General features: G+C 34.1%; 1 protein-coding gene across 2 annotated transcripts in view; it reads right to left on the reverse strand.

The window, feature by feature from the left end:
- LRPPRC (leucine rich pentatricopeptide repeat containing) overlaps positions 1 to 12,089 on the reverse strand; it is a 91,863-nt gene that overhangs the window by 62,709 nt on the left and 17,065 nt on the right. For both annotated transcript variants that reach the window (XM_065834541.2, XM_065834540.2), the window contains exons 8-14: positions 11,733 to 11,877; positions 10,827 to 10,969; positions 10,445 to 10,550; positions 10,256 to 10,363; positions 4,188 to 4,306; positions 3,463 to 3,556; positions 189 to 258 (exon numbers count right to left, since the gene is read on the reverse strand). In XM_065834541.2, the coding sequence (XP_065690613.1) occupies positions 189 to 258; positions 3,463 to 3,556; positions 4,188 to 4,306; positions 10,256 to 10,363; positions 10,445 to 10,550; positions 10,827 to 10,969; positions 11,733 to 11,877 (785 nt within the window). The remainder of the gene's footprint in view (positions 1 to 188; positions 259 to 3,462; positions 3,557 to 4,187; positions 4,307 to 10,255; positions 10,364 to 10,444; positions 10,551 to 10,826; positions 10,970 to 11,732; positions 11,878 to 12,089) is intronic.

The raw sequence follows: 12,089 nt of genomic DNA on the forward strand, positions 1-12,089 counted from the left end.
AGGAAACCAGCAGGAGTAGAGAGGAACCAAGATATTCCTCAGATCTGCTACAGCTGGAACCCTACTTTTAAATTCCCAACCATGGAGTAGTGGGGGGAAAAACTGTGCAGACTTGTGCTCAACAAGGCAAAAAAGAGAGAGAACTTTGCTACAGATGAAAAAAGGAAGTGTTCATATAGCAACCGTACCTTTTAAAACCCGAAGCGAGGCTCGTTTTAAACTGACGAATTTCAATAGGAGGTGTGCTTGGTGAAGACACTGTAAATGAGAGACATGTATCTAAATATTCATTGCAAAAAAAATCCCTGAACTGCAGCAAGTCAGTAGGTCACGTAAACAGGATGTCATTAGAAGAACTATTTCATTAATTTAGTAAATGCTGATATACTTTTGTAAATTAAAATTTAAAATACCAGGGTATTTGAAATAGTCCAGGTTTTATCAGCTCTAAATCTGCTCCATTTCAAAAGGCATCAAGTATTCCAAAAAAGAGATTTGTTAATCTTCATTGCCTTTAACATTAATAGTTAATACATTCATCTTTTACACAAATTAGTAATAGGAGTAGGCATTTTATCTGTAAATAAGTACTAGTCCAAAGAAAATATTTCTTCCAAAATGCAAAACAAAACCCAAACAACCATAATCAACAAAACTTGAGATATTAGCAGTGGAATAAAAAAAGATCCACCAGAGGATGGTTTGCTAAGTATTTCAAACTGAATACTTGCCTTAAAATAGGCTTTACAATTTCGCCTTCTATTTTTTAAAACTTAATAGAAAGAAAACAAACAATGCCACTTTCTTAGGTGTTTGCTTCTGCTGGGGTAAATTGCTTGATAAGAAAAAGCAGTTCCATCCAATGTGCTATTCACATATAAAAGGAAAAAAAAGAAAGATGCACAGTTCTAAATGTTGATATTTACAATACTGGCTGAAGACAAAGGAAATTGTAAAATTACTTTCAATTAGATGTCCCTGAGGTCATTTACAGTAATGTCCTATGTCTTCATCTTTACATCATTTCTTGGCTAAGAAGACTCCAAATCACTCTACCTTCTTCCTCTAGAATTGCTGTCTCTCAGTCTAGTGCCGTAGTACAGCAATGAAAAAAATACAGTAGTAGACACATTAAAGTCCTGTATGAAGTTATTATCATCTGACTTCACTGTCACAATAGAATTAACCCCTGTAAAAACCTGAATGCACGGGGTCCTTTCAGCAAGGGCTGCAATATGGTATATGGTAGGAGATAAATGAAATAAAACCACCATCTCTATAGGAACCTGGGAAATGACAGGCAGAAACAACATGCTAAAACCACTCCTTAGTCTAAGTCTAGGCATTTAGAAAATTAAGTTTTAAATGTTGGAACGTTCATTTTCATTTGAAAATATCAGGTAAAGTTTGTTTCAAGAAATGCTCAATACAAATAACTCCTCCAGTGGTATATTAAACTTTTTGCTCATAAAAAGACAAACAGAAAAGCATCTTAGTATGCTCAGCTGCTGCTGACAATCGGCAACCTGGTTTCCTTAGCAACAAACAAGTCTGAGAAAAATCAAGAGGCTGACAATGAAGTGGAACGGAACGGCATGATAAAGGGAAAAAGCGGCTCTCATATACACCGACTTATGCACCCAGATTCCTCAACTGATGTTTCGTAGTTTTCATCTTGTCAATAGCAGAAATCTATACATTATAAGGTATGAGAAGCTGAATCAATACCCCTAGATAGCAACCAGTATTAATAACCAACCTCTGCCTCCCTCAACTACACTGTTGAGACAATCTTGAACTATTTTCCATACTGCATCTATTTTTCCCTCTTTGTAATACTGCAAAAGAAGGCAAATAAAAAAAAACCCAAAACAATTAGCTGTTTAATATCTGTGCCTAATCATTATGTAGGTGCTAATTAGATTTACTAGGATTCATTTCAGCTTGGTAAACTATTTATGAGAGTACCTTTCTTTAAAGCTCAAGTTCAAAAGAAATTTTCAATGTCTCCATGAATTATTAACCCTAGTCTTTGTAAACAGAAATTCCACTACAAGATTTAAATTCAACACAGAGACAACAGCTAAATAATACACTATGTGAGACTAACTTCATCACAGTAAGACAGAATGCAGCCTACTATACGCACCTGTATCATACTTTTGATATCTTGCACATTTACTGTGCAACAGACATATGCATATTTGTGTCTTATAACACATTAAAACCTCACTATTTCAGTTAACCAAAATGAGTGTGCAGGGGTGAGTCTACTTTTTAGTGCAGGCTAAAAAACTAGCTATTTCACTTTGCAAAAGAAATTTCATTGCTCAAAGTAAACAGTTATCCTTGCCCCAAAAATTAATATTTCTTTTAAGTACTTAATTTTTCATGGTTAATATTTTCTGTTGTAATAAGAACAAATAAAATAATGGCAGAATGTAAGGTGAATCTTAAAGATTCACCAATTGATAAATCTCTGATACAAAAATTAAATCACTGATTAGTAACTACTAAATTTTCTCATTTTCAACACAACCACTTCCCAGGGTCATGGTGTATGGAGTATATATATATCTATATTCATTAAATAAAACAATTAATGATAATTGCAGCGGAAGACTGTTTAAGCTTTTCCCTGAGCTTTAGACAAATGAAACTGTTGTTTAGGAAACAGAGCTTTCTGTATTAGATCTAGTCCAAATCTACATGTTTTGTTATTGTATCAGTATACTAGGTTAAAAAAATCTGGTTTTGTTTTAAATTTTAAAGAAAGACATACATTCCTACTTAACCAAGCAAATAATCTCATCCCATCCACTCAGTCAATGACACTTACTAACATTTGCGAGCACTGAGTATCAGAACAGTCTCTGGAGAAGACTCTTAAAGTGATTAATTCACACAGTTACAACTTCATCACTTAATTAACCCATCATACTTATACACGTAACTTCTAAAACCAACAGATTTGCAGAGCACCCTCAGGTTAACCTCACTGCCAATCAGTTCTTCAAAGCTGGTTCTTTCATTAACAGTTCTGTAGTATTTCAGAGCCATACTGTTAAGACTAGTGTCCTGTTGTAATTGATGCTGCAAACAAAAACAATCCCTGCACCAAAGACTTAAGGGTCATTGTGCAAGGCAAATTGTTTCCTTAAGCCCTCTGAGAGGATCATAATCCTATCACAATCCCAGGAAAGCTGTGATTGGGAAATATCTTACATGTAAATCTTATGGTCAGATTCAATATTAAAAGAGAATTTAACAGTGATATGTTGTCCACAATTTGAAGTTTTAAACAGTGTGACACCTCATCTTAGAGGACTTCACATAAAACCTTTGCTCAAGTTTCTTACATGTCTTTAAACCGTATATATCAATCCACATAAATCTCTTAGCCTACAACTGATCAACACTACCACCAAATAAGTAGTAACACCCAACTGGAAAAATACTTACATAGAGAAAGAACATTGTCCAGTCTTCCATTTGCTGCTTCATGTCTTATTTCTGCTAAAGAAAGTCCAACACTTTCAAACAGGCAGCCATTTTTCTAGAAATAAAGCAATCAGTCATTGGAAGTACTCACAGGGAGACTTTCTGATACTTTGTATTTTTAAACACTTCCTTCCCAAATGACATTGGCATTCTTGTATTGATAGCTGTTAAGAACATGGAAGGTACTCTACAAAAGCCTAGATGGCTAGACAAGCAACTTGGTACTTATCAAAAACTATACAGCTTTTGTAGTGAAATCAATTGCAAGAGACAAAGTTACCAAAGGTAGAGTGGGACACTTAAACTCAGTATGCAATTTTGAATTCTTCAGCAAGTTAAAAAAAAAAAAAAAAAATCACCAGAAACAGTTGTAATACTTCTAAGTTGTACTTAAAACCAAGGATGTCATTCATTTATTTCGTTTTCCATTTCAGAAAACAGAAAGCTAGTGAGTCTTGAGCAAAATATTTCAGTTAGCTCTGAAAAGGAGATAGAAAAGCAGGAGAAAGACACTATGAACAAACCATCAGTGCAACAACTGTTTTCAAGAAATTTAAGTATTCTGAACAGGCTTCATCACACCAAGTTAATGTTTAGAGCACTACTGGGATGTAAAGCCTTCACAGAGAACATATAAAAATATGCCATGTAATAGTCATTTTTATGGATTCTAAATGTAAACTCACCTTCAGCTGGTCACGGGCAGTTTTGCTATCAGCAAAATTTTTAAAAACATAATCTGTGTATGTTTCTGCATCAAGTTCCACCCCCAACTCGTGCATCACTTTGAGGACCTCAAAGATACCTATTAAGGCAAAAGTGGTAAGGCTAAGCATCTCAGTAAAATGAAAACTTGAGATTCAACATTTAAAAATAAATGTTGCCTTTCAAAAAAAGGACTTGTCTCCTCAATTTCTCTCCTTGAAATTGCCATGTAAAATCCTGCATTTTTATTTTAGGTGTTAATGAAGTTCTTAATTGTGAAACATAAAATAGATTTACCAAACTTCCTGTTCTGTGCTGTACTATCAAAACCATGAAACTCTTGGTTAGTTTGGAAATTGTTAGTATACAAAGTTATTTTCTAACTTAATGAGTATATGACAGTTGCTCTTCATCATGTTTGCAAAACACCTTCTAGAGCTATAGATAAAAAAGTCCATATTATTGTGCATAAAAAACAAATCTGAAATGTAGTGTAATATATGTTATCAAATTCAAAAGACAAATGCAGTCTTCATTACATAATACAATCTTAGCTTTGTTCCCAGTATCTAACCCTGATTTGCAAGGCAAGCTTTCAAGATTTGCCTCTTGATTTGTTTAAAACAAACTACATTTTTGTAAGCAAATAAGGTTCATTATCAACACATCAGCTTCCAACTGGAAGTTCAGAGATAGGTTACAGTCTCCCAAGCCCCAGGGGAGCTACAATTTAACTTTTACAGGGTACACATCAATTCACACAACTAGATCATACCTTACTATTGTAGATGTGCATTTGAAGACAATAGATACCAAATCTTAATAGTTCGGCAATTAGAGTGTAGACTTCGAGAGCATATGTCACGCTTTTTAACTGCTCACACTCTTCTGATTTACAGAAACTTCTTACAGTAACCCTAGCTAGAGGTTCAGAGTTTGCTCTGAACCTCTGTCAAAATAAATACAGGTATTACCATTTTTTGCTGGTCTAAAAATGATTTGTCAGTTGCTGCAGGACACCAGTACCAAACAGCATATGTTTTTTTCAACTTGCATTTCATACTTTAAAAATGTAAAGTTTCCCAAAGTCCCTGTCTTTGCCCTGGAGTGCCACCTATGGAAAAGTGACACTTCCATGAATATTTTATGCAGTGCACTATGGTGCAAATAATCAAATGTGAATTCCCTTTGAGCACTTGAAAATACATGCAGGCAAGTCACACTAGATTAAAGTCGCATCATCTGTTAGAGTTTGCCTTAAACAAAACTCCGATTTTGGCCCAGAATCTGGAAAAATATGAATAAAGAATTAATTACAGTAAGTCTTCCTTGATACCTTTCAAATTTTGACAGCTAGTTTCTATTTCATGTTTTCAGCATCCCAGAAAATGCATTAAGTTCTTCTATGCTGAAATATTTAAAAAAAAATAACTGTATCTCTAACACTAGAAAGTAGCTTGAAGACCAAGAACTAGATACCATAGTGAATAAGGTATGCTAAGCTCAGGAGACAGGAGTTCTAATTTCTATCTAGAACAGAGTAGAAAACAGTTTTGTTACGCATCCCCATTCCCTAGTAGACATTTCTCACAAAAACATAACATGACCTGGTGCAGATCCCTAGCAGAGAAGGGCACATATGAAGACCAGAACACCAGCACAACAGTGAGACGCAGATTAAGGAGGAATACCAGTAACAAAGCTGCACATAGCCAAATTAATCGCAAACTTAAAAAAATGCTGCCACATATTTCTTCATTGCTAAAATGGCTCATGTACAATTTGGGGCAGGAGGGAGGGGGGGAGGGAGTAAAAGATAAATGAAAATCAACATAGAATATTACAATTTTGCAGACATTATCTACCTCACAGAGAGAACTACTTTATTATCACATAAATATCTCCCACAATATAAAGCAACATAACATTCCCACTTCAATCAAAATACTATAAAATTCTCAATTACATGCATGAAAAGGCAACCAAACATAACGTGTGTGGATTTTGAGAAATTCTTTACTCCTCATACTGGAAAATAAACTGGTCTCTTATTTCTCCTCAAACCAATGAGCAGACTGAAAAAGATACAAAAGTGCATTTACATTTATCTGGAACACTGGTGTCTCAAACTTTTTCAAGAACACACCCCTAATACATGCATATTAATTTAGAAGTTATGTACATGTACCACTGTACTGATATATTATGTACACTATAAAACATACACAAAAACAGAAAGTAAAGAAGGATGAGACGAAGATGAAATAAATACTATTTTAAAAACAAATATTTATTTTATTTATTAACAGCCCACTCACACCCAAATGGATTGCCTTGGACACTTCACTTGGAGACAACTGATCCAGAAGACTGGGTATGACTAAACCCCACAGTAAGGTCTTCCAGCCATCTCCCTGCTTGATCAAGAACAGGTTTTTTAAATCTTGGGCTGAGATTTTTAAGGACTGCAGGAGCTGAATATCTAAAATCAAATAGTTAAGTGAAAAGAGGACAGAAAAAGGGAATAAAACTCAGCCACACTTCTCCTTTTTGTCAGTACTGGGAACAGCACTGGAACACCCCAGCAGAACAGATTCAGCCTCGAATCAGTACATCCAAGAACAAATACAGAAGAAATGAATTACAAGATGGTCATGTTTCTGTGGTAGAGCAGAGCAACTTGCTGCTTTTCAAGAAGTGAAAAGTGAAACTTGCACTTCAGTCCACCTTTCATTTCCTTAAGTTTCTCACAATAAGTCATGCCATCTTCCTAAAACGGTCCCATCAGAACAGAAAGAAATTTCTAAAGTAGTTAAGTACAGTTCTACATGTGCAAGGGCAGTAAAATTGGGTTTTAAGTAGTTTTTTAAGGACAGAAAAACAAAGTCCGGTTCAAAAACTGAGGTCGCATTCAGGAAGGCATCATAATATTTAACATATTCTTGCTGTGCTGCTAATTTCAGATGCATCCAGAAAATACTTTGCCACAAAAGTATGTATATAAAAGAGTATTTCAAGCAGTTACTTTGTGAAATCACCACTCCAATTCCTCTCAGGACTTAGCTTCTTATTTCCCAAAATAAAACTCAAATTATCACTCGCTAACCACACTTTGCATATATAACAAGAGTTTTGTAGAAAACAAAATTGAAATACACTACTGACTTTTAAAAACTGTCTTTAAAATAACTAACATGATTATAAAAAGATGAAGGGAAGCTATAAAATATTCAGTAACAAGTGTGAGTCAAACATTTCTGTTTATTTATACTGGACCCTCCTGTTTTTATTGTATCATCTGATACAAGACGAATCTCAATGACAACAAGTTTCAGATTCACTGCATATTGATCTTTTAAACCCCACAAGCATTTTCCATTCCTAAAAGCCTAATAGAATTTGCTTAGATAAATACTACAGAAATAAGTAATTATCATCTTATATAACAGATACACATATAAGCAAGTATGCCCATATGAAATTATTTGCCTGGGTAAAATGACTGAAAAGAGCTGTTTGCTATTTCAGAGTGGTTTAGTTCTGCATGATACATTTAAAACTTGCCTTGCTTATTTTGATTCCTCTTAGCCAGGACTTCACTGCTGTTTTTCTTTTTAACTCAATTCCATAATACACAACTTAAAGAATTTCCTTTGATATCCAATATCAGCTTTTGTTATAATAAACATCAGATAAACATATAATTAAACATTGTGACAAGTTATTTAATTGTTTGGGTCGCATAATACATACTGATTCACACATTTGTACCCTGAAGCTATAGGCAGGTTGTTGCTTATATTCTGTGTTAACAGTTACTTAGTCCACTATCTACATCCTATCAGACTTTTAATAGTTTTTCCTCAAAGTTATTTTCCATTTTCAGCCTTACTGATACTGAGATGCAAAATTACACACATTAGGCTGGGCATTACTACTTCATAGAGAAAGGAATTATTACCTAATTTTTGGTATGAGACGTGATACAGTGTCTCTCTATACTTTCGTTCACACAGGTCTATTATTTTTTGCTGCCAGAAAGCATTATTCTGTTCATTTACTATCTGCTGTCACCTTAGGTTCTCACCGCAGCATTATCTTTGCTCTGTTATTTCTATGAAACAATTTCATGATGGGTGGGCTTTTTTCCTCCTGTTTACTTTCCTTCAAGTGTTATCAATTGTAGTTTTAGATAGTGGATCTCATTTATTCAGTTTTTATTATTAAATTTTTAAAAATGAATGTGAGCTTACACATGGGAAAGAACAAGACAACTTGCTTCACTACAGCAAGACTAATTCCACTGATTCTTCACTGCAGAAAAAATTGCTTAGATATTTTCTGTATTTTAAGAATTGCAAAATCACTGACTTTCAAAGGTATGCACACAGTAGTAACTTTCCTGCTTGACAATTCAAACTCGCAAACTAAGTACCAGGTTAGAAAAATGAGTTTGCAAATCCACAGTATTATCATACAGCCATAAAGAGGTTTATGCCTTTGCAGATAGGAAAAGAAAGGTTCTCTAGAAAATGGTAAAGAAAGGCAGAATTGAGAGTTCCTTCATCAATTTTCTTCGCGATTTGCTTACATGACCTCCAGCACGGACTACTAGCCCAAGTATAATCTATTTCCACAGTAGAGGTCTAAATTAAGGCAACCTTTGACCTTGCCAAAGACCAAACAGACTTGAAACTTAAGTTTCTCTCGACGGTCAGATACAGCTTCAGATTCAGGAGCTAAGTCTAAGTCAAAGAATACTTTCAACATCACCTACAATTGTGTTAGTGAGGTGAAATTTTCTATGGAGTAACATAAAGCAGGTTTTTTCAGTAGGCAGCATCCCAAAAAAGAAGTATGACACTGATTTCAATTTACTTATATTTGGCAACATGATGCTTTAAGGAAGTCACAAAGGACCTAACTAAAATGATGTTGCCAGACTTCTAAAATATCATGGAACTTTCAAGCATTTGAAAACGTGGGAGAAGATAAACTTGGGAAGTAGTCTAGCAGGAACAGAGCCTAAGGAGTTAATAAAAACTGAATATTGTTTTCACAAAGGCTTTTTAAAAAGACTTGAGACATTTTTATAGCCAGAAACAATTAGGGAATACTTGTTTCAGCATTTCTTCCAAACTGGAATGTGACTGTATATTTAAGATAAAATTGCGATATGAAGAGTCTGCTAAAAGCACTTTTTTTTTGTTTGTGCATTTTGTTTGTCACCCAGTGTCACACTAACAACTCTGCATCTCATTCTAAAGCACATTATACTGTGAGATAAGATGAAAAAGACAGTTTTTTGTTTCCCCAAGGGGGAAGTACTTCTGTTAAAAGCATCTTTTTACAATACCATTCTTTCTGAATTACCAATAACGCAAACCAAAGAATTAGATACTGTACTCTAAAATTTAATATTTGTTCAATTCTTATTCATATCCTGTAGACATCCCCATGTGTAACAGGGGAAAGTATGCTAAATGCTTAAACCTACTTAAGAATCCCAAAGATTGAGCATTTGTGTCCTTCAATCAGTATGCTGTCAGGTCAGGCTCTCAGATTCAGCAATGTAAGTTTTCCTGCAGTTTTTATTATTGTAACAAAACTGGCATCTGGTTTATCAGGTAGATAATAAGAAGCTGGCTTGAAAAAAGGACTGAGTTTGCAGTCCAGGAAAGCTATTATAACATAACCCTACCTCTAAATGCTTCTCTCAGATTTCAGTTTCTTAAGACTAAACTCTGTAGAAGGTAATGAGCAGCAAAAAGAACGAGTGGAAGGCAGAAAGAATGCCAAGAGTTAAGAATTACTCACACGCCTTTCTGTGCAAAGGTAGACTTTAAATTTGTAGAAGTGTACTATGATTAAGTAAGAAAGGAAGTTTCAAATAAAAGTCTTTATGAAGGAAAAACTGTTGGTAATAAAATAAGACAAGCAGCAAGGTCTTCATTTACATTCAAGAGTCAGCTGAATCTCATGTGTTTTAATAAACATTTCTGCACTAGGTTTTCCATAAAGCTGGAGGAGCATGTATCAGGTAACTAACCTTTAAGATTCTTCTCTTTCTGGAACCCAACTAGCAGCGGCCAGGAATAGTGAGGTCTGAGTGGCAGGCCTTCAGCTTTCATCATCTTCATCACATCAATAGCCAAGGCTGAAAACATTCACAAGATAATTAAACAGTTACCATGTACTTTAAATAACGATACATAAAATAACTAAATAAGCAGAGTACCTGATTTATTGGTCTCCAAAGCGCAACGCAAAACAAATGGTAATGGTGCCGAGTGCATTTTTGCTTCTTTTAACTCACTACAAAATTGCATCAGCTTGTCCATAGGCTGCAAAGAATTTTAAAAAATTATTTTTCAATTTCTCAAATTGTTAAGAATATTAGAGTCTTCTAATGTTTAGGAAATTGATATTACACATACCAAACATGATTCTTTTGTGAATTCCAACTTACTATGCAAATTGAAGTGAATTACTAAAAGACATCATTTATTCTTTAAGAACTGTGCAAAAGATATACCATATTCCATCTTCACAGTTGCATTAAACTAAATAAATATAATGTTGGTAGTGTATTAAGAAAAAAGTATTAATATTCTGCATACCACATCTCTGTTTACACAATGTTGCAAGAAGAAGCTACCCTGGTCCGTATTATCACGTGTTAAGTGATTAAAAGACTTCAAAATCTGGAAACTTAGATCTTCAAAGCCATGAGTTATCAGAGTCAGACACAGGTTCATTGCATCTGGCAAATGAAAAATAGAGAACAAAACTTTTAAAAGTGCATGTAACTATTTTCACATTAAACTCCTAAAATTAATGGAAACTAAGAATACAACTGTTTTACAAGCATCATTAGCATACTTCTAAACTTGACCAGCCAATGAAATTTGAGACTTTTTTAGAATTATTTATATTTTTCAATGAAATTGACCTTTCCCATTGAAATTTAAAGACCACACAAAATTTACAGAAGCATCACCACTGCAACATGACAGGATACTAAATAAGGAAAACACGTTTCTAGACATGTCAGAAAAAGAAAAAATGGATGAAGTATAATTAACAATTATCAATCAGATTACATATACAGGGATCCAAAAGTGACTTTATCTGTAGATAAAGAAAACTGTGTTCAGTGTTTAGTCTCCCTTTTTATGATATTCCCAAAGAGCTGTCACAACAAGAATCACAAGAGTGTTGTTTGAGGAAAGGACACCACACTTACTGCTTTCCTATAAAATCTTAATTTTACAAGTTAAAAAAAATTGATCGATTAACTTCTGTATGAAAATTTAAATAAATGTTTCATATTTAAATTTTATAAAACTTGATCTAAAGCAACATAAATGAATCCACAAACTAACAGCAAAAATATTGTTTAAGTATCCAAGAAAAAAGTACAAAATTACTTAGTTATTACATAGTTATTGTTGGGGAAAAAAAAAAAAGGCGCTTTCCTTTCCACCCTGAGTAGCAAAACACTGCTGCGGTAACCAAGCACCTACCTGGAATCAATTCCCTTTCAAATCTTATGCGTTTTTTAATATCTTCGATGTACTGAGGATATCCAGCCTTGGCAAGGCTAAAAATCACCTGCATCAAAATCCTATCCATAAGATACCCTTCAGTCTTCTCAACATCTTCTAGAGTCTGTAAACCAAAGCAAATTTAAGTTAAATAAACTCCAAAGCAACTCAAAACAGGATACATTAGAATTCAAATTTTAAAAGGTGGGTTTTTTTTTTCCCTTTTTTAAAACCATGGGTTTAGATACATAAAATACGGTAAAGCAAATACCAAATATCTATAGAATCCCTCAAACATCTTTAGACTGTAAAAACAAAAAGGGACAGATGAAAGGG

The sequence above is a fragment of the Patagioenas fasciata genome, chromosome 3 (genome assembly GCF_037038585.1).
Source record: "Patagioenas fasciata isolate bPatFas1 chromosome 3, bPatFas1.hap1, whole genome shotgun sequence".
Classification (NCBI taxonomy): domain Eukaryota; kingdom Metazoa; phylum Chordata; class Aves; order Columbiformes; family Columbidae; genus Patagioenas; species Patagioenas fasciata.